We start from the raw sequence: 22955 nt of genomic DNA, 5'->3' as shown, positions 1-22955 counted from the left end.
CAACTATTTATAGTTCATAAGCATGCAAATTAAAATCAAATGCGCTTGAATATTCAGCCGAACGGTTTTTAAATTTTTGCCACTCTTTGCAACAACTGTTTAAACCGATGCATAAGTGTTTGTGAGAGGAGAGTAGCAAATCTGTTGTTGCCACTCATACATAAAAAGTGGCAGATAGTTAATTTTTCCGCATTTTGACAGACAACTGAAGAAATTGCTCCCTAGCATGTAGTTGTTTAGTTCATTTGTCTTACTTTATCGTGCTATACTTTAGTTATGTCATAATTTATTAGGCGTGTGTTTGTTTCACATCACATGTCTTGTGCCATACTTTCTTGGCCTTAGATATCACATATCAGACTCTCTAAATTGACCTGACCTTGTTACATTTGTGACTAGTAATTTATTAGCCATACCACATTTATCTAAGTTTATAGCATCTTCAAGGTCTCTCCAGATATCTATTTCATCTGTTCTACCTTATAAGATTTTTTCGTCTTGTCTAGATTTATGTATGTGCTAATAAATCTAAACAAATATAAAAAATATATACATTATTATATAGATGTATCTAGACAAATTAAAATAGTCTTATAATATGGAACGGAGTTAGTACTCCCTCCATTCTATAATAAAAGGCACAACCACCACTAACCCAAAGACCAAGAAAAGAGTTATGACTATCTTTTCGTTTAGATTACCTTGTATGCATGCATGTAATATGATAGGATATTTTGATGATGAAAAATGTGCTAATTAATGCATACTTGAATGCACACCTTATATTATGGGATAAAGAAAAAAGTGGTTATGTCTTATATTATAGAATGGAGGCAGTATATAAGTAGTTTGCTAAAAATAGAGTAAAATTTGTCTTTTGCTATAACATCTCTCTAGACTCTCCAATTGAACAAACAAGTCTTATATGTTAACCACTAAATGAATTTTCTTTCTTTTCCCTCCTAGATTTTCTTCTCCACACCATATTATCTACCTAGACCATACTCATCATCATCTCACCACTGAGAGACTGGCTCAGAGGTCGCCATCGACGGTGGAGAGGCAAACGGTGGTGGCGATGCTCTTGAATCTAGACAACTATAGAGACGAGGAAGGAAGTTGAATTTTAGGCACCCCGACAATGACACTCGACGTCTTGCTAATGGAACTCAACAATGAGGAGGCGAAGCTCGAGACAACTTTCCATTGCTTTTACTAAGTGAGCTCTATGAGGGTGCAAGTGCATGGCTGGCTAGCCTCGACCTCGACTAGCAATGCTATGGGGAATGTTGGTAATTAGCGCCACGGATGTGACCATGAGGGAGGTGCAACAGGTGTAGACTTAGGAGGGTGTGCGACGGGATGAGCGGGGGAGAGAGGCAGTGGTGGGACCACTGTATTGGCAAGTGGAGAGGACCGGCTATCTTTTGCCATCCAGATAGCAAATCGTATTTTCTTACAAAGATAAATTTTAGCTTGGAGAACTAAATGATCATTCTTTTGGAGATACTCTTAGATGGTGTTTGGTTGAGTGTTTCCACACCACACCTTAACCATGCCATATTGTTTCCCTCCTCTATCTCCCTTCATCTTCTCTCTCCTATCCTAGCCGTCATGTTGTTCTTCCTCCTCTCTCCACCACGTCGAACCCAAGCGTCTACCCTCTTCAGAGGGTCATTCCTCTCGCTCTGCATCGCGCCGGTGTCGTCGAGTAGCAACGACGAGTAGCAACGACCCCATCGTGCCCTGCACAGCTGCACCCACACACGCACGTTGACGACGAAGGAGTCGCGGAGGTGGAGCCGGAGAAGGCTGGCAGGGCGCGCGGGTCAGTGACCGGCCGCGCCTCCAGGATGACACGTTCCGAGGTGTTATGCACATTGCATTGGGCACGGGTAGTCGTAGTAGGCTGGGAGCAATGTTTGACATGTTGCTGCTACCACTGGGATTGCAGTTGCCGCTTTCTTGCAATGATGTGTGGAGGAAAAAAGAATAGCATACTGTACACCAGCGAGACAGGAGAGAATATTTTATTTTTAATCTTTTAATTTTATCTCTAATGATGTATCTCTCGTCGTGTGAGTGTCTGACATAATGACCAAGTCAAACTAGCTACGTCATCGTTATATAAGAAAAATTCAGACTTAAAACTACATTGGTACTTTATTTGCACTGGTTTTAAGATTAAAAAATATTTATATCTGATTTTATGTTGAGGAATGGAAAACAAGCTAACTCAAGGGAGGCAAAATGACCTTATCTCTTAACCAAACATCCCCGCGGTTTGTGGGAAAAAAAAGAGAGCCTAGAGCACGACATTCCGTCGGATGGGATACTTTAAATAAAACGGCATAGGGCTTAGATGCATGTCGCCCACGTCCGCGCATCGTCGGCCTCCGCATCGCTATGCGCCCACGTCCGCCCGCCTCCGCCCCACGTCAGCTCGCCTCCGCCATCGTCGCACTCTCGCCGCCGTGTGCCGCACGCCTTCCGCCTCCACACTCAGATACACCTCACGTATGATACCACTAGTATGATACCAGTGATATCATCTGCTATAATACCACTTGGTATCATCTGGTATCATAGTGTCGCGTGACAAGAGAAACTAAAAAAGATGCAGGTATCACATGGTATCAGGCGGCGCCCGCCTCCGCCGTCGTCGCACTCTCGTTGCCATGTGCCGCACACCTCCCATCTCCGCGCTCAAATACGCCTCACGTATGATACCAGATGATACCAAGTACCAGATAAAACCACTTGGTATCATCTAGTATCATAGCGTCGTGTAACAAAGAAAGCTAAAAAAAATACATGCATCACATGTTACCAGGCGATACTGTATGGTTCTTTGATCGGTACGCTGTGGCATGTCACATCAACTGCAAGGCGTTGCTGTAACGCAGGCAGTACCATATGGCCCCGCTTCGAACGTCAACTTCCATGGGCAGCTTTGGACGGTGCGTGCCGTGGCGTCGCACATGGCGTCACGGCGGTCGTGCCGCGTGGTGAACGTGGACGGCGGCGGCGGTGTTGGACGCGGCGTTCAGCCTCGCCGTCTCATCCGCCAGCGCGTCATAGAACGCGCAGCACGTGATGAAGCTGTCCCTCATGCATGCATGCATCGCTTTAAGCAACACCACCATCGCCATCGTCCCGATCGACCATATTAAAGAAAGTATTAAATGATCCTATTAATTTGTCCCGTACCAATGGGATGCCGTGTGGAAACCGTAAGAGGCCCAGTTCAGGTATTGGGCTTAGAAATCGGAGTTTGCAAATTGCAATCCTACTCGTGGGTCGGGCTGGATTTGGCATCGCTGAATCTAACCTAAACTACGATCTGTGTGCTCTCAAAAAAAAAAGGAAAAACTACGATACGTGGATTTCGCTTAATTACTCGTCTTTCTCGTGATCCTGCTGGTCGCCGCCGCCCGCCGTCCGGCCGCTCCGTCGCCATCGTTCGCCGGCTCTATCAGCCCCGGATTCACCCGCTGCTTCCGGTCTCATCACCGCCGCTTCCCCTTGCCGAGCCCCTAGGGTTTTCTCCGCGTCAGGCCGCCTCAGCTCCTCCCCTTGCCCCCCCCCCCCCCCCCCCCCCCCCCGACCCTAGGGTTTGCTCCGAGTCGAATCCCGGCACTCAGACGCGGAACGCCGCGATGCAGAGGTACGGGCTGCAGCTCCGCACGAAGCCGGGGGCGTCCTCGTCGTCGCGGGGGCCCCCGCCGCCGCCGGCCCGCCCGCTGCCGGCCTTCGCCGATGACGGCGACGACGACGACGTGGAGGCCGACATCCTCCGCCAGTCCTACAAGAAGCGAGCCCAGAAGAAGGTAGGTAGCCTAGCTCGAATCCCCCGCCATCTTCCCCTCCCCTCGCTGGCTTGGTACGGGTCACGAGTAGATTGACTTGCCTTGTGGGGTTTTGCTTGGCATGCGAAGGTGGAAGAGCAGCAGAAGAAGGCCATGGAAGAGGATCCCTCGGTGTTCGCTTATGACGAGGTTTATGACGAAATGAAGGAGAAGGCCGCCCGCCCCAAGATGCAGGACAGGGTCGTTCGTGAGGTGATTCTCCGTCCTGTGCTACCGTGAATTACTTCCCTTTTGTGCTTTGTGTATGCTCGCCAGGATGAGCTAAAGAGTATAAGAATCTTAATTTTATCGAAAGGATCGTATTACTTCCAACTTGGTACTGGTTTAATATTTGATGTGAGGCAACTAGAGCTCATGGATATTGTGTTCTTTAATGGTGGAAAAAGCAGCAGTAGTTATTTGAGCATAGTGAGTCGTCTGTTAATTTTTTTTCTAGATGGATTGAAGCATACTCAAGTGCCAACTGAAATTTACCTTAATGGTTGACGGTTAATAGTGCAAGATTGTGATTTGCTATTTGTACAAGGAATTGGTTCTCCCAAATGTGCAATGTGCACTAGCACCCAAAACATCGATGGATAAGAATGCAGAGGGTGTGTATTACACGAATGGCTACTTATTGTTTGGATGCTATATGCTTCTTTTGCAGTCAAAATACATTGCTGCACTTAAGGAGAAAGCCGAACAGCGTAAACGAGAGCAGGACATAATTTATGAGAGGAAGCTTCAAAAAGAAAGGAGTAAGGAAGATCACCTGTATGGTGACAAGGATAAATTTGTTACATCTGCCTACCGGAAGAAACTGGAGGAGGAGCGGAAATGGCTGGAGGAAGAGAAGCAGCGCCAGCTTCAAGAAGAAAAGGAAGATGTAAGCTTTTCTCATTTGTTTTTCATGATATGCTGTCTCTTGTTTATGTGCATTCTTATCTCCATCAGTTGTTTCTACTTTGCTTCTTGTGTCTTTTGTAAGGTTGGTCATTGCAAAATTATGCATGAAACTTGATATAATCTGAATTGACGTAATGTTTAGAGAGTAATTCTTTAGTTTGAGTTCACATTCACACCAGTATGCTGCATGCTCAATCTGTCTTTACAAGAAGATTATGAGAGAAAAATGGTATTTTTTCTTATTTTATGTTATATTGCTATGCACAGTTGTACCCTTTTTATATGATTTTAGGACTGTCTTCACTTTACCTTTTGCTGGTTATTCAAAGTACTAACTTCTGGCTGCTTCTTACACAAGCAGCCTTTCAGGAATCTTTAATTTGTCTTGTTGATCACAAAGTTAATGCCATACTATCGTTTTTCTCAAATTTGGTTATTTGAAAGAAAAATACCACTAATAGTTCAGAACCATCAGTTCTTCTGCTAAGTGATTATGTTTCCTCTGTCTATTTTTGTGCAGGTTACTAAGAAGAAAGACTTGAGCGATTTTTACTTTGGACTTCAGAACAATGTTGCTTTCGGTGCACAGACACATGACAATACAAAACATGCTAAACCTGAAAAGGTGGACAATAAAGAACAAGTTAAAATTAGCAAGGTCGGTGCTGAAGCATCTGATCGCTCTCCTAAGCGCAAAAGGGACTCCAGTGCAGGAACAGAGATGGCCAATGAAAGTAGAACTGTGGAAGAACCTGCTGCAACTCAATCAAGGGATTCAGCTGCTGCTAGATCTACCGAGCAAAGTGCAGATGTTTCCTTGGATGCTTCTCAGACACAGACACCACAAAACACTCAACCAGCTCCTCAGACTGAGTCCCCACAGAATTCTCAACCAGCACAGATCACAGATGAACACTATAAGAGAAATGCTGATGCACTTGCTGCTGCCAGAGAAAGAGCTCTGGCGCGGAAGAGAGCGAAAGCGCAGCAGATATGAAGAGGCAGAAATGCTCACCAAGCTATAGAGGGTTTTACTGTTCCAGCCTTTCCAGCATACCCTTTGGTTTGATATGCATGATGCTCTACGCCTCTACCTTACCTGATCAAGATGTGCATTCAACCATTCAACATTAGAATGTCCCATTCTGCTTTGTTGAGCATTTGTGCTGCTGGAAGTTGGGAAATAACTTGGCAATGTGAAATGATGGTTGCGTTTGTGCTCATTGATGTATACCGTTGTACTTTTGTAACTAAAATGAGTGAATGCAATATGATTTCTGTTATGGCACAAATTTGTACTAGTTACATTGCGGTCCATGGTAAATGGGATTACTTTTATCTTGTTCTGACTTATGCAACCTCCGCAATGACATTTTTCAGTACTAGTTACATTCCGGTCCATGGTAAATAGTGTATTTATTTTATCTTGTTCTGACTTCTGCAACCTCGGCGATGGCATTTTTTTTCCCATGCCTTTGTTCCTCTGCGCTCACAAATTCAAAGTACTCCCTCTGCTCACTATTATTTGTCGCTTCCGACAGCCTAAGACTACTAGGTACAAGTCATTTTTACTATCCAAAACATTAAATAATTCTAACCCAATGTAGTATCTTTTAACTACGGTTACTATGTGACGGATGTAGTATTTGAAAATATCAAAGTTATCAGTTAAAAGAAGGCATCAAAGCTCTGTATTCGACTTACTGGAGCAAAAGAGGGGGTCATTGGTTATTTAAGAGAAAAGGTCAATTGATATATTTATAACAAAAAATAATTTATAAATAAAAATATTATATAAGTATTTTTAGTGATTAAAAGATAATACTGAAAAATAAACTGAAGGTTGAAAATTTAAATTATGTTATAAGCATAAGCAAAAGTCAAAAGATAAAGTTCATGATCACGCCTTATGCTTTTTCTGATCGTTCGAAATTCTTGAGAAAATTATACCAATATGAATGAGCATCACAACGTTGTGTTGTGTTTTGAAACAGAGAAAGATTATACCAATATGAATTAGCATCACATCATCACATTTTCAAACATGGCTTGAATTTGCATCTCGGCTCCTTTGGAACACATGATTTTAAAAGCATAGAAATATGAAAAATGCAGGAATATAAAATCACACCATGTATAATCTTATAAAATTCTAAAACACATAAATTATAGATCGGTTCCTTTTGGATGGTTAACAGGAATTTTGAAGGAATTTGCTTGAGATCGAGAGAGAAACTAGAGCGATAAAGGAAGAAATTGCATTGTATTTCTCAAAGGAAAAATATAAGTCTTGAGCTTACGCTTATTTTCCTGACAAAAAAAATCGTGCCGCTCTAAGGGTGAATTAGAGATTGAGAAAAGAAGAAAAAGACCACTCAAAACAATATATCTTATTAGTGAATGATAAATTAAGTATTAATTACAAATTGAAAATAAATTGATATGATTTTGAAATAACTAGATTTATTTAGAAACAACACTTTGTTTAGCGTTTTAGGAAATATGCTCATATAAAATGGGAATTAGTTTTCCTATTTATCCTTAGGGATCTCCCTAAGAGCATTCTCAACAGCTCATCTAAATTTGGTCATCTATATATTCATTTGGATGATCATCTAAATTAGTTTCATCTTTCATATCACTTTGTACTCCACTAGATCATCCATATATGACATCCTCTATATTTCTTTAGAGGATAGAGAGATATCATTCAAATATGAATATTCTCTCTTCTAATATGGATGACATCTAAAAATAGATGATAAGATAGTCATTCTGTTAGAGCTCAATTTGTAGGCTTCATCCTCTATTTTCAGAATAGAGGATGGGATAAATGAGCTGTTGTTCTAATGCAGTCTAATAATTTAACCATGGAGTCTGCACCACGATATCTCATTTAGAAACATAGCCTAAAGCCCTAAACCTACACTTTGGGAGATTTACATTCGAATCACGACATCTTTTTCTGAGTAGCTAAATGTCATTTTATTTAGTGGTTAAATGGTCTTGCCCGCATTATCCATTCGTTTTAAATAAAACAATTTCTAAAGCTTAAACTTTGTTTCAAAATAAATACACTGCCATCTACCATCTATCTATAAATCAACAACTTTTATACCTTCGATGTATTTTACATTAATAAAAAATATTTTAGTTATACCTTCGTATTTTATACCTTCGATGTTTTTATACAAATTCAGATTAATTTATTTTTAATAAATTTAATCGTATGTTAATAATTTTCGTGAGCTAATTAGACTCGCGGACGCCATGAACAATCCCCTGTGAACGGTTTGATAGCGATAGATGCTAAGCCCCACGCAGCGGACGGCGAGGACTTCGGTTGCATCGCCTTCCGCCCTATCGCCTTCTCACCGCGCGGCGCGGGGGTAAAACCTAGCAGCCTCCACTACCCTGAGCCCCCCCTGAGGTCTCCTCCTCGTCGATACGGTCGGCGTCCGTCACGCGCGCGCGCTGCACCCAAAACCCTAGCGCCGCCGACCGCGACCGCGAGAGCAGAGCGCATCGGCGGCGGCATGGAGAGCCTTGTCCTCGCCTCCTCGTGCTCCGCCTCTCCGCGCCTGCCTCTCCTCTCCGCCCGCGCCCCACGCCGTCTCCCGCCACCGGCGCCGGCCGTCGGGCGGAGGGGAGCCGGGAGGTCGAAGCTCGTCGTCTCCGCGGCCGCGGCCCGCGGGTCCCGGAACGGTGAGAGAGGGGGGAGGGGTGCTTTTGGGCGCTTCCGTGTTTGCTCGGTGCTCTCCTCCGTTTAGGGTGTGTTTGTTAGATGCGGCCCGGATGCGCTCTTGACTGACTTGAGTAGGTGTGCGCGCCGAGAGCTCGCGTATTGAGTATTGACTCGCTTCCAAGTGTCCAAGCTTGTTTTGTGTGTGTGTGTGTGTGTGGTGAGATTGCTTGGAATTTTATTCGACTCTGTATTATAGCTGGATCGATCTCTGTGCCATACGCTTCGTTCGTGGAATCGCGTGCATTACCCTGCGAATTTTGCTGATTTTATGTCATGCATCTGCAATGAAGTACTCCGTCTGTAGTATTTTTGTAGTGTGGTGGCAGTTGATGAGTTTGGTGATAGCCAGCTTATCCATCAGTATTAGTAGTGTGGCAGTTGATGAGTATTTGTAGTAATGGATAACGAGTAGAGAATGCTAGTTAGCTTATGATTTCCCCTATTTTGCCCTTCAAACACATGAATTTGATGTAAAGCAGCAGGGTGTTCGTTAATCTGATCTTTTAGTTGTTACAACAGGTTTTGAGGGATTGAAGACTAATGGCTTTGCAAGCATGTCATCTTCAACCAACAGTGAGAATATCTCAACTGGAACTGGTGCCTTGCCTCCCATGCCACCCCCATCATCATACATGTACGGCAGTTTCTCTGTTTTGTCTAGAGACAATGTTTCTTAAATCTAAATCTATAACGCATAATGACATATAAATTCTTTTTGCAGCGGTTCGCCTGTTTTCTGGATTGGAGTTGGTGTAGCATTGTCTGCAGCATTTTCTATGGTGTGAATACAATTACCTGTTATGCTTTTTGACTAATTATTCTTATGTCTGTAACTAAATACTTGGTGTTTGGCTGTTATACCAGGTCTCTTCCATGGTAAAGGTGAGCTTACAGCTTTTCTCTGTTTCTACATCTTCAAATGGTATGTATCCCCAATCAATTGCATATCCGATCCTCAAAACAACCCATGGGCTCCTCTGCATACTAGTACATTAGCAATGGAGGTATTTTACTGAGTTTCTTTTTTGCAATGAACGAAACCTACTTACCTTCCTGTGATTTCTTTCTAGTTCTTAAAGTTTAAAGCAAAGCATGACATTTTCTAGCAACGGTGGTGGTTCTGTGGTAGTGTATTGTACTATTGTAGTTTGTCAAACAGTTATTTTATTTTGCACTCCCTCCGTCCACAAATATAAGGGATTTTGGGGCACACTTTATCCACAAATACAAGGGATTTTGGAGTATTACTTGTGCATCAATCATCTCTCATTCAATTTTCTTCCCATTTTACCCCCAGCCACCCTTCCATCACCCCTCATTTAGTCAGGGGCATCATGTTCTTTTCCCTTCTTAATCTCTCGAAAAGTATATGAGATCCCTTATATTTGTGGACAGAGGGAGTATCACGTTATTTCTAGTTTGTTAATACTGATACAGTATCATAATGTCCATGCATTGCGACGAATGTCAAAAAAAATGTTTTACTCAGTAAGATCTGCCTTTTTAAAAGGCAAAATTGGTTCTAAAGCATCAAAAGTTGATATTTTTGGTTTTATAGCACCTAAAGTTACATATTCACTTTAGTATTACCGAAAGTTTCTTCTGTTCCTGTTTTTAGCACTCCCATCTCTTTTCTTGTTTCTGCCATCAACTTTGACTGAAATTGACTGAAGACACGCCATCTCTCTCACCACCAGTGGCGACCTATCCCTGTGACTTGCTGCTGATCTAAAGCATCAAAGCACATAGAATCTGCATGTAGATTTGATTTGGCCTCTAATGTAAAGTCTGCATGTAGATTTGATCACATTACCTCATCAGACAACTAAATATTCGCATGTACATAAAATGCATTATTTTACAAAAATAACCTACCAATAACATGCATGTAAGCATAATGTCATCCATAAATGATCCGAACTGAGGATGATACAGCATCATTATTCATAACTGCCACCAACTCTTTTAAGTACTAAAGGATTACCACTGTTCCACCACTTCTTTTCTTGGAAGGATATTATGATGTATCCGATTGTTGCATTGATTTAATAAATACAATGTTATCGTTGTAGGTTTGGTCTTCTTATCCCTTTGGTCTTTTACTGTAGCTTACAATAGTTGTATTATTGGAAATTCAAATAGTATATTTCTCTGGACATGGCTGTAACTTGCTTGCTAATGTTGTGATATTGCTAATTCTGATACAGAAATATGCAATGCAACAAGCATTCAAGTCAATGATGACCCAGGCACCGCCAAACACTTTTGGCTCAAACTCGCCTTTCCCATTTGCCATGCCTCCACAGGCAGCTCCCACAGCTCCAAGCAGTTACCCTTACTCACAACCAAGGAAAGATACCTCTCCTCAGGCTGCAACAGTTGATGTTTCAGCAACTAAAGTGGAATCAACTGGAACTTCAGAAGAGGCTGATGTGGCTGAAAAGCCAAAGAAGAAATTTGGTATTGGCTGTTCATCTCTGATATTTTTTATCTATATACCAAAGCATGTGATTTGTGTGTCAATAACATGCTCAGTACACACCTTTAGTGGTTCTTGTGTTGGTTTTATGCCACTCTATTTCTTTGTGGTTCCTATTGTAACATAGTGTTAATAAAAGCACACCACCATTGAGTGAGAACATGATACTAGTTGTCTGCCACCAATGCTTAATCTTATATGTTCTTCATATGTTGACATGATTTCTCATTTTGTCTATTTTAACAAAATGTATGCAGCCTTTGTTGATGTTTCTCCTGAAGAGTTGCAGCAAAAGGAACTTCAATCTTCATTGGAGACAGTGGATGTAAAAAGTGAGAGTAAAGAGAGAGAAACTGTGGAGGCTACTGAGCAAAAAGTAAGTTGCATGAAGAAGCTTGGTAGCAGGCCTCCTCTACAATTCACCTATTAATCATTTTTATGATTTTTATAGGCTCCAACAAATGGAACTGCTTTTAAGATGAATGAAGATTCTGCTAGTGGGACAACCGAATCTAGTAAGTATTATCATTTGCATATGTTTATTCTTTATATTTTTTAGGATTTTATTTTGTGTTTCTTTGAAGGATGGTTAGTTATATGCTGTTGATAAATGTTGTAAACTGATCATGTATATAGGTAATTCAGGGCCTATGTTATCCGTTGATACAATTGAGAAAATGATGGAAGATCCAGCTGTGCAGAAGATGGTTTACCCGTAAGTTTGGGATCAATCTAAGTCAGAATTTTATGTGCTCCCTCTGGTAAAAATATATATGATGTTTATCATACTTTTAAGACCGACCATAATATCATACACTTGTTCTGATATAAGAGTGATTGTCAGAATTCTAATAGTTATGACCAGGGGGAGTAATAGTAGTAGTTTAGTAATGTGTTATGACAACCTTAAAGCTTTCTATAGAAAATATGATAGGGTTATACACCTTTTACTGATGTTGTTTTATACCTGACACCTTCAAGAGAACTGAAATGATTATTAAAAAAAGTGGCTCATTTGGTTTGGTGAGAAAAATAATTTCCCGAATTTTACTATCGGGCAGTCTTGCACAATAATAGCATGCCACATCAGTATAACGACGCTAATTCTGCATGGAATTTCATAACTTAAAATAACAAATTGTTTAAAATTTCAATTCTTGTAAGAAATGGTGATAAATTTGGAGCTCATATTTGAAGATCATTAATTTCTTCAAATGTTGCAGCTACTTGCCTGAGGAGATGAGGAACCCTGATTCATTCAAGTGTATGCTCCTGTTTACTTTTTAATACTTAAATTTTACATAGATATATGTTCTGATATAGGTAGGACTGATGTCCATAAATCTTATGTTCCAGGGATGCTGCAGAATCCAATGTACCGCCAACAACTACAGGATATGCTGTAATACACTATTTCTTGAACATTTTCCCTCCAAGGCAGTTGTTGCTAAGCTGTTTTTAAATTTTACTGAACAATGATGTGGTGGGCTGGTATAAGCCTGTAGAAGCATGCCTTGTATTTTGCTGGGTAATGCCAACTTGCGTTGTGTTAGTCTATTACCTACAGTCTACTATGTCCCTTGCAGTATAGAGTAGATTAACAAAATAGTATTGCATGATGTAAATAAATAAATATTCTTATCTGGCTTTCCTTTGCTCTTAACAGAAACAACATGGGTGGATCTCCTGATCAGTGGGATAACCGGATGCTTGATCACTTGAAGAACTTTGACCTTAGCAGCCCGGAAGTCAGGCAGCAGTTTGGTGAGTGAATTAACTTTTCAACATTACAGTTAGTTTCTGATTGGAATATGGGAATTATAATTAGTTTCAAGCTATCCTTTTTTTTTTTGGGGGGGGGGGTTAAGTAGTCTATGCATGTATGTTATTTTGTGCCTTTTGACGTTTTCTTGTGCTAAATACACCTAAGAGATTTTCGCACATGTGTGGAAACAATTAAATTTAATTACCATTGCCATGAACCAATTTTCTTTATGCCAATTCATCTATTTCAAAATTGTTCCATCACATTTTCTACAATTTATTCCAGTTGAAATGATCATATATGACTTGCGAATCTATGTGATGTTTGTGCAGCACAAGTTGGCATGACTCCAGAGGAGGTGGTATCGAAAATAATGGCAAACCCAGAAGTTGCTGTTGCATTTCAGAACCCAAAGATTCAAACAGCGATCATGGATGTAAGTTTCTGTACAAAATCATTCATTACTGATTAAATTGTTGTCTTCTGACAAAGAATCATCATGGCACAGTGCTCACAAAACCCGCTCAATATTGTAAAGTACCAAAATGACAAAGAGGTATGTTCTCTAGTTTTTAGCAGGTCATCTATTATCTATCCCATAGTTTGCAATTTTACTCTTTAAAGACATGGGGCTGCATCCTGCTTCTCTTTCTAATTTTATTACGCTGCTTTCAGGTCATGGATGTTTTTATGAAGATATCACAGATCTTCCCTCAAATTAATGGCTAGTCGATCGATGTGGTGAGATTTGCAGTTTTGATTTGTCTTGGCCTATCATCTCTTCTAATTGGCTGCGGTGGCATCTGTTGATCGGCTGGTTCAAGGGAACGAAGTTCATCTGTTCTGTCATTACGCACAAGATGTAAGCTTTCCAGTCAAGGTTTTTGAGTTGCCAATGTACATCATCATATCGCCTAGTGTTTGGTTCGGTAGTGACCCTGCCTGAAGCCAGAGCAGGCAACGTAGCGAAGTTAAGTTTTTTTTTTTCTCTTTACATCACCGCGCCCCCGCCCCGTACAACTGTGTAGCTTGTGCTTTGACGTTTACAAGTTTTATGGTAGGATGTGAAGCTGCAGAGATAGTTCATATCACCTCAATTTTGATAATATCTATGTATTATATCTGTTCTAGCGTTGGAGTGCAAGTGAACGAGTTGCTACGTTCGAGAACAATGTATGTTCGATTGGAGCTTGTCTTGTCTCCTGTATAACATGGCGCATGGACGCCATCACGCCAATAATGCAAAGTTTTCAGTCTAGTGGGTGGTAGTATGTAAGGGCTCCAAAAAAAAAAAATGTGTGCTCGCTCATTACATTTTGATTCATACCAAGACAAGTTCTTCTGGAGCGTTTGCTTCACGATGTATGAAGATGGATGATGAGAGCCGGCCTACCCTCCCTCTCTTCCGGCGCCTCGATCAATTCGGCCTCCTGCATCCACGACCTGTCTGCCTCGAGCCCTACCGTCAACACATCTCTACCATTATCATTGATAATCGTACAAAAATCGCATGAATTTGAATTCAAATTTTTTAAAGTAAAATCGTCATGTTTTTAGGTCAAACTGTGCGGGTAGGAGGTGATTATCTCAATCATGTTATCTTGGGACAATAAATGTGGTGGTTTTCTACGTAATTGCGGGGTAGTTTACGGAAAGTGCATGATGTCACGATTATTTTTGTTTTAGATTTTCTTTCCATTTTATTAAAAAAATTATTAAATTCTCGTGGTATTTACTAAACCAAACTCGGGTTTATTGCTATCGTGCCCGATGGTATAGCCCATTATTCTGATAATCTCGATACTACTTACCCTGCAACCGACCGGCTTCTCTCTCTGTCTCGCACTCTCGCCCTGTCCCGCGCGCCCGCTCGACGGAGACGGGGAGTAGTAGACTAGGAGTAGTGCAAACGCGACCACGTCGCAAGGCAAGTCGGCAACCCCAGTGCAGTGACGCAACGCACACCACCACCGCGTGCGTCTCCTCCCCCGCCGCCGCCCGTAAAAAACCCCTCCTCCGTGCGTCATGTACAAGCGAGTTGGGATGGGGTAAGCGCAAAGTTGACGCGGCCAGTGTGGTCACCCACATCACACAGATTAACACCCCTCCCATGAAGCCATCCCCCCACCAACAACACCAGTCGCTCGGATGGTCACCCTGTTCCAGTCGTCACACATCGACTAGTTGTTGTGTGCGTCTTACCACTCTCTGCTTCAACGTGTTGACTGAGACTGTTTCCTCTCGTGTGCTTATGCTTCTGCTTCTGTTTATATGAGGTAAAAATTTTATAAGTTTTAAATTTAAATTTGAAGGTGGTTTGATGTTTTTTTATCGTACTATTCTTTTTTCTTCGTATCTAGGTCGCTAGTAATATGTATATAAAAGTTTTTATCTATAAATTAATTTTTAATACTCCTTTTGTTTTTTATGACATCGACTTTGAGTCATTGTTTCACTGTTCATCTTATTAACAAATTATATAATTATTTATTATTTTATTGTTATTTGATTTATTACTTAAAAAAATTTTAAGCATTGCTTATAATTTTATAAATTTAAAAAAATTAATAAGATAAATGGTCAAAAGACGATCTAAAAGTTAGCGACGTATCCTATAAAACAACCCAACAGAGTAGTAAGGATGAGGCTTACCCTCGCTGCACTGCGCACGACAAAACCCAACGAAAACGAACGGATCCAAAGACACAAGCGGTGAATCCCCCTCCCCCCACGAACAAATCCGCCCGCCCGGACAAACTCGTAATATTAAAACGAAAAATAAAACGTAAAACAATCAACGGTGGTAACTTTATTTATTTCCAAATTAACAAGCGAGGGAGAAAGCGATTCTGTTAATCAACAGGATTGTTTTCTACCGCCAGAGCCAGTTGTCTTGTGTCTGAAACGTTGTTTTCGTAAATTCTAAGACGTCACTGTAATTTTCAAGGGCCACTAGCCCGATCTACGACGCCAGAATATATACTTGTGCCGTAGCAAATCAGGGTACAAGGTTTCATCTTTCTTATTTTTTTGTGGTTCAGCTGTTCCATTCAGGAAACCCACCAACTCTCCCAAGGGTACTTACTACTATATCAAGATAAGCACTCTTTGCTGCTTTTTAAATGTGATTCTGTTAATGATTATTGGTAGGAAAGGCAAAGAGAAAAAAAGAGGGTACTTAGCAAGATTGATGTCTCACTGCTTTTTGTCACACTCGCAAACGGAAGAAGACTTCAAGTATACAATCTGGCGCTTTAGGACTTTTGGAAAAAAATATGTGAAGTTGTTTTCATGTTCAAATTAAAATAGAACTTGGATGTGGTCACTGGTCAGTGCTGCATCAACCTCAGTGTATTTTTCTTTTGTGTGCTCCCTGTATAGAAATTTCAAAATGGAGGGTGCCCTTTCTGAAATCCGTAGACACGGGCGCATTTGGCAATACGCGGTATGTTAATATGAATCCATGGTTCTGAGAAATATAGTCAACGAATGACATGGATGTATTAACAAATTGAACTTGTAACTGAAGATACACAAAAAGTCTGCACTCTGAATAGTGCTTTGTCCCACACTGCCATTGGTGAAGAAAAGGTGATGGATAATCAAGGAAAGATGATGTATTGCATTTGTACTCTATGCAACCAAGTCATTTTCTTTTTGCCTCTTCTCTTCATCATGTACTGCTCTACATGGATATAATTATAGAATCCAGAAATTGAGACCTGATCAAAATCTGAAAAGCCTATAGTTTTGCAAGAAAAGCGTGTTTCTGAAGAAATAATGCTACATATTGTGGAAAATTAAAAGTTCAGGTGAAACAAGAGGGGCGTGTTAACTTCAATAAAAAATGCAAATGCAACCATTAGTTGAACCGGATCTTCATGTTTGAACACGATCCCCACCACAAATGCATTACAGCAATTTCCCTGATGGTTACTGCACTGCAGCACTTTGCATTTGCTCTAGGAATCTTTCTAAAGAGGCTCTGAACATTCACCCCAAAAAAATGACCAAGTAAAATAAAACTGGTTTTAGGCCAAAAAGTGCAGGCTGATCCACCACCTGCATCATTCGCATTGAAAAGGCAACAGCATTGTCACGAAGGGAAAACGTATTCAGGAAAGGTCTTCTGGAAAAGGCGCAACACGCAGCAATTAGGTGTTCAGATTGGTACACACTGTATTCTCAAATCTTTTTCCATGTCCTCATATCACAGGCATGCAGCCGAGCTAACCTACCTCAATATAATACCTGAATAATCTACTGGTCCTGCACCAGCTTAATAATCTCAACACCAATATAAATTCATAAGATAACACTGCACGGTTAGTGAAAAGTTGTAAGGCAACACAGAGTGTAAGAAAAGAAGGGAAAAAAATGCAAGTTTTCCCCAACTGCAAACTTCTTCAGAGACAAAAACTAGTACAAGAGCGAAGCAGCAGATGGAATGCAATTGACACCCCAACCCCCTATGGCTTGCCTATCGGTAATGTCATGCAGATTAGGACACACAAAATCATCATCATCTAGTGACAGTCAAAATCAAGAAACACGGAGTTCTTTTCTACATTCCTGGTAATCCTACGCGTCTACTGCGTGTAGTAAACTAGTAAGACTACAGTGAGATGAAAAATTCGTTTCTGACTTGGCCATGTCGTCCCATCCATCCATGAACATCTCCAACTCCAAGAGAATGCGGATGAAGGCCTTGTTTAGTTCTCAATTTTTTTTAAAAAAAACATCACATCGAATTTTTGGACATCTAAATAAAGTATTAAATATAGATAAACCAAAAAACTAATTGCACAGTTATGTAAAAAATCTTAAGACGAATCTTTTAAGCCTAATTAGTTCATGATTAGTCATAAATGTTACAGTAATCAACATGTGCTAATGATGGATTAATTATGCTCAAAAGATTCGTTTCGCGGTTTCTAGGCTAGCCGTGAAATTCGTTTTTCATTCGTGTCCAAAAACCCCTTCCGACATCCGATCAAACATTTAACGTGACACTTCTCCTAAGAATTCTCACTCTAAACACCACGGAAGAGTCCGGGATTATTTTTCATCTCCTCCATTTTGGACCTCGCAGAAATACCAATGACTTGACTGACTCCTGTTTCAGTTCGTTGGTCAGAGCGTTGATGGTCAGCAAGCCCTGAAACCGCGTAGTATATATGTGTGTGCTTCAAGTCTCTGGCTTCAGTTTCGTCAGAGAAAACACCAAATATAGCTGTCTTATGTCACCCCATGTTTGTTTTATACGGCATAATGGAATCAAGAGCCCACAGAGAGAGAGAGAAAAAAAAGTATTAGAGAAGATTAATTATTATATACTTAATTACAGTGCTGGCTCGCCAATTGCCATCTTGCAAGGTAAAGAAATGATCTAGCTTGTAATCAATATTTCTTCTTCAGTCACTAGCTGTCTCAGCAATCAGCAGAGCACACATGCCATGGAGAATCTGGATCTTAGCTGGGACTCTTGCATGCTTGTGGCTTTCATTCATAGTTGGCAAGGCAAACAAGAATAGAAGAAAACATTATTTGGTGATGGCCTCCTAATCTAATACTTAAACAACAACCACTATCAGTAAGATATATTTTTTTCTGATGAGTGATGAAAATATAATGGGAGTCGTTTCTAGATCCGGAAACGCTCATAGTATTCTCCCATGATCTCACTTCCTGAAAAACAAGACAGTTTCTTTGGCCATTTTCTCTGCTGATTGAGATGACCACAATGAACATCATTTTCTCCAACTTCGCTGGACTTTGAAAGGCCTACACATTTTTAGGAGTTGAAGAAATTACGTATGAGAAATTAGCTTCGCTTTCACATGTTAAGAAGGAAAAAGATCATTGAGTAATCTTTTGCGTTCCTTTTGTAATCATACAACACAAGAAAATTGATCATTGGCTTATACGACACTTCGAGTATTGGGTCCATCAGGAAAATGCAATGAACTTCAATCTTTTCCTGTTACAATGGCGGACCTAGAAATTTTTCAAGCCTAGGCAAAACCCACAGTAACCGAAAATCGCCTTATTACATTTACGAGATTTCAGAAATAACATGTCACAAGGTGTGATGTATTGGAAATAGATTTTTAGCACATGGGGGTTGCATGTCGTCTAAATAGTCATAAAAAAATATGAAAAAAATTTGATAAGATAGTTTAATATGATTTATTTTACTCCACCAACATGCAAGTTTAAATTCAACTTCTATAAGTTGTAGCAAAAATAACAAAAACAATTATAAATATGCATATACCTAGTTTCAGTTTTGTTTGTTTTTTTTGCTACAACTTATAGAAGTTAAATTTAAACTTGCATATTTGTGGAGTGATATAACTCATATTAATCTATCTTATCAAATGTTTTCATATTTTTTATGACTATTTAAATGACATGCAAACACACGGGTATACCTACACCCGTGTGCTAAAAATTATTTTCCATGATGTATTAGAAGATACTTGTCACATCTACCATTGTACTATCATCATATATATTGTGGATGGCCATGTCAAAGAAAAAAAATGAGACTTCGAATCCAAAGCAATGCAATTCTTAAAAATGCAAATAAATAAATAAATAAAAGTACTCCACCACGAATTACAACTTGGTCCTCTAAACCAAAATGGCACACCATAATTAACAAGGCACCCATTTCCCCTCCACAAGCTATTGATACCATCTGAGATCCTCTACGATACTACTCGGATGGGCACTCTATTGATACACATCACCACGACACCACCACACTCATGTCTCATTCTTTCCACCGTCTTGCTACCTAAATTCTCTCGTTTTTCGCGCGTATGCATCCCGATTGCTAAACCGTGTGTTTTTTTGGTAAAAATTTTCTATATGAAAGCTGCTTTAAAAGATTTTATTAATCTATTTGTCAAATTTTTACAAGTAATAATTAATTAATTATATACTAATTTATTACTATATTTTCTGTTTCGATTATTTAACCTACCGCCAAACGCAGCCTCAAACCGAAAAGAAAACAAAAACACAAATAAGTACTTTCATTCATACCCAACAACCAAGTTACTCACACCACTTTTTTCTCAAAGAAAAAAAAAACAAGAAACAAAAAGGCAAAGAGAAGAAAAAAAAAAAAGACACCAACCTTTAAACCTCCACACTTCCCTCCCTCCCTCCCTATTCCCCTTCTCCTCTTCCTCCTCCTTGCACCTTCCCCCACACACAACTCGCGCCAACAATGGTCTCCACCTCCACCTCCTCCCCCTCCCCTCCTACCCAATGTCTCCACCTCCACCTCCCCACCGCCTCCTCCTAGCCCTCCTCGCCGTCCTCCTCCTCCTCTCCCCGCCTCTCCTCCTCGCCTCCTCATCCTTCCCCCTCCCCACCATCGCCATCGCCGCCACCACCAACTCATCGTCGCCGACGACGCAGAAGCACCTCCTCGCCTGCGCCCTCGTGGCATCCGGGGCGGCGTACAGGGTCTCCTGCGCGAGCGTCTCGAACAGGTCGGCGGCGCCGCACGTGTACTCGTATGGATCGGGTGACGGGACGAGCTCGCCGTTCTCGGCGGTGGTCGCCGGGGACGGGTACCTGTGCTCGGCTGGGCCCACGTCGTCGCCGCCGATGTCCATGCGCTGGTGGGATCTGAACGAGGGGCATGATGAGTCGAAGCGGGTGTATCGGGGGGAGGTTCTGTCGGCGGTGTCCGGCGGCGGGGAGTCCGTGTGCGGGCTCGTCGGGGAGACGATGCAGTGCTGGAGGTGCCCGTGGGGGCAGGTGCCGGATCGCCGGGTGGGGTTCTCGGCGGTGGCGGTGGGGGGCGGGTTCGTGTGCGGGCTGGTGGTGCGGAGTGGGGAGGTGAGGTGTTATGGTGGTGGGGAGGCTGTGGGGCGGGTGCCGATGGGGAGGTACATGCTGCTGGCCGCCGGCGAGAGGCACGCGTGCGCGGTGGATTACGGAGGGGTGGTGGGGTGCTGGGGGGATGCGGCGGCGGTGGCGGCCGCGGCGCCGGTGAGGATGAGCCGCGCGGTGTCGACGGTGGCGGTGGGCGACGCGATCACGTGCGTTCTGTGGGGGAACTGGACGGTCTCGTGCTGGCCCGAGGGGGAAGCCTCGCCGCCGCCGGCGCTGGCGCAGAAGCAGTTCGTCGCTCTGGAGGCGAAGGGGAAGGTGGTGTGCGGGGTGCTCATGTCCGACTACTCGCTGCAGTGCTGGGGCGGAGGCGTCGCCGGCGGGGCGAGGAAGGTGTTCGACAGGGTTCTTCCGGGGCCGTGCGCGCCGTCGAAGTCGTGCTCGTGCGGCGTCTGGTCGGGCTCCGCGGAGCTCTGCGGCGGCGGCAGCGACGTCTCCGTTTGCTACCCCTGCGGCTACACCCCTCCGCAGATGGCGCTGGCCCCGGCGTCCAACTCGTCGTCGACCTCTCAATCGAAGGGGAAGCATCGTCCGAGCAATCTGGTGATCGCGCTGATCAGCGCCGGAGCTGGATCGGGGCTCGTGGCTCTCCTCGCCGCGGTCGTGGTGGTTTACTACCTGCGCCGGCACCGGGGCAGCAGCTCCCCGGTCTCAGGCCGCATTCACGCCGAGCCGACGGGCCCGGCGGTGCCGCGCGTGGAAAGGCGGCTCAGCGCGCTGCTCTCCAAGGGCCCGAACACGACGGTGGAGCAGTTCCCACTGGCGGCGCTCCGCGCCGCGACCGAGTTCTTCTCGCCGGCCCAGCGCATCGGCTCCGGCAGCTTCGGTGCGGTGTACCGCGCGTCCCTCCCCGACGGCCGGGAGGTCGCGATCAAGCGCGCAGAGCGCCGCGACACTGGCGGCCCTTCCTCCTCGTCCGCCGCCGCGGCACGGCGCATAGACCACGAGGCGGCATTCGTCTCCGAGCTCGCGCTCCTGTCGCGCGTCAACCACAAGAACCTGGTCCGCCTCCTCGGCTTCTGCGCCGACGGCGGCGAGCGCATCCTCGTGTACGAGTTCATGCCCAACGGCACCCTCCACGACCACCTCCACAAGCGATCGACGCCGCTCTCCCCGCCGCTCGCCTCATGGCCGGCCCGCCTCCGCCTCGCCCTCGGCGCCGCGCGCGGCATCGAGTACATGCACACCTACGCCGTGCCGCCCATCATCCACCGCGACATCAAGTCCTCCAACATCCTCCTCGACGCCTGCTGGACAGCCAAGGTCTCCGACTTCGGCCTATCGCTGCTCAACAACCTGGACGACGCCGGCGGCGGCAATGCCGGCGCCGGCGACGACGACCCGTGCGTGACGGCCGGGACGGTGGGGTACATGGACCCGGAGTACTACCGGCTGCAGCACCTGACCGACAAGAGCGACGTGTACAGCTTCGGCGTCGTCCTGCTCGAGCTGCTGTCCGGGTGCAAAGCCATCCAGAAATACGACGGCAGCGGCTCGCCCAAGAACGTCGTCGACATCGCCGTGCCGCACATCGAGTGTGACCGGCTGCACCGGGTGCTCGACGCCCGCCTGCCGCTGCCGACGCCGTGGGAGATGGAGGCGGTCGCCTACGTCGGCTACCTGGCGGCGGACTGCGTCAGGCTGGCCGGCCGCGACCGGCCCACCATGAGCGAGGTGGTGGGCGTGCTCGAGCGGGCCGTGGCGGCGTGCGACGAGTACGAGGACGGCGGCGGCGGCGGCGGCGGCGAGCCCGCGCTGTCGCGGTCGTGCACCGATGGGTCGACGGCGACGTGACGTGGCATGTGGTGCAACGCCAATTGCATTGTTGGCCTCCCTTGTGCAACAACAATGGGGGGAATTTTCTTGAGGTTTTTTTTTTCAGTTTTTGTTTGTTATTGTTATTGCTAGCATTAGTCACATAGCATTCATTAGTATTTTATAGAATCAAAATTTTAGTGTAAAAATGGGTTATCTACATTGTTCTCAATCTTTTGATCTGAAATATTTTTTGTTTTCTCCCATCTCCCTTTTTTTTTTCTTTCCCGGTCTCACTGTATTCAAGTCTCCTCTCGACATTTTTCCCGCAATAAGCTCTAAACCCTAAGCAAAACTTAACATTATAGGACAGTTGCATGCATATATCAAATAAATTGATAAGACTAGTAAATGTAGTTTAGCATTAGAGTAGTTGCAAGTATGTATCAAATAAATTGACAAGAATTTCAAAATATAACATTGGAGTAGTTGCAAGTATGCATCAAATAATTAAATTGAAGAAGTTGCAAAAAGCTATGT

The 22955-nt window shown here is 43.5% G+C and overlaps 3 protein-coding genes across 3 annotated transcripts; all 3 read left to right on the top strand.

Annotated features, from left to right (window-relative positions):
• The first annotated feature begins 3371 nt into the window (after nt 1-3371).
• On the top strand, nt 3372-6151 carry LOC102702843 (nuclear speckle splicing regulatory protein 1-like). Its single transcript, XM_006653369.3, has 4 exons — nt 3372-3830; nt 3939-4061; nt 4519-4737; nt 5278-6151. The coding sequence occupies exons 1-4, from the start codon at nt 3660-3662 to the stop codon at nt 5752-5754; spliced, it is 990 nt and encodes a 329-aa protein (XP_006653432.2). The 5' UTR covers nt 3372-3659; the 3' UTR covers nt 5755-6151.
• Nucleotides 6152-8054: 1903 nt separating this feature from the next.
• LOC102702557 (protein TIC 40, chloroplastic) lies at nt 8055-14004 on the top strand. Its single transcript, XM_006653368.3, has 14 exons — nt 8055-8462; nt 9022-9136; nt 9224-9281; nt 9367-9384; nt 10710-10962; nt 11239-11357; nt 11433-11496; nt 11618-11696; nt 12205-12245; nt 12338-12383; nt 12648-12745; nt 13079-13182; nt 13255-13302; nt 13422-14004. The coding sequence occupies exons 1-14, from the start codon at nt 8294-8296 to the stop codon at nt 13473-13475; spliced, it is 1266 nt and encodes a 421-aa protein (XP_006653431.3). The 5' UTR covers nt 8055-8293; the 3' UTR covers nt 13476-14004.
• A 5930-nt stretch (nt 14005-19934) lies between these two features.
• LOC102702281 (serine/threonine-protein kinase-like protein CCR4) lies at nt 19935-22662 on the top strand. Its single transcript, XM_040523065.1, has one exon. It carries the CDS (start codon nt 20028-20030, stop codon nt 22452-22454), a length of 2427 nt encoding a protein of 808 aa, XP_040378999.1. The 5' UTR covers nt 19935-20027; the 3' UTR covers nt 22455-22662.
• Nucleotides 22663-22955: the final 293 nt, after the last annotated feature.

Source organism: Oryza brachyantha, chromosome 4 (assembly GCF_000231095.2).
Source record: "Oryza brachyantha chromosome 4, ObraRS2, whole genome shotgun sequence".
Lineage (NCBI taxonomy): Eukaryota > Viridiplantae > Streptophyta > Magnoliopsida > Poales > Poaceae > Oryza > Oryza brachyantha.
The sequence above is the reverse complement of the archived record's forward strand: the minus strand, read 5'-3'. Positions and strand labels throughout refer to the sequence as shown.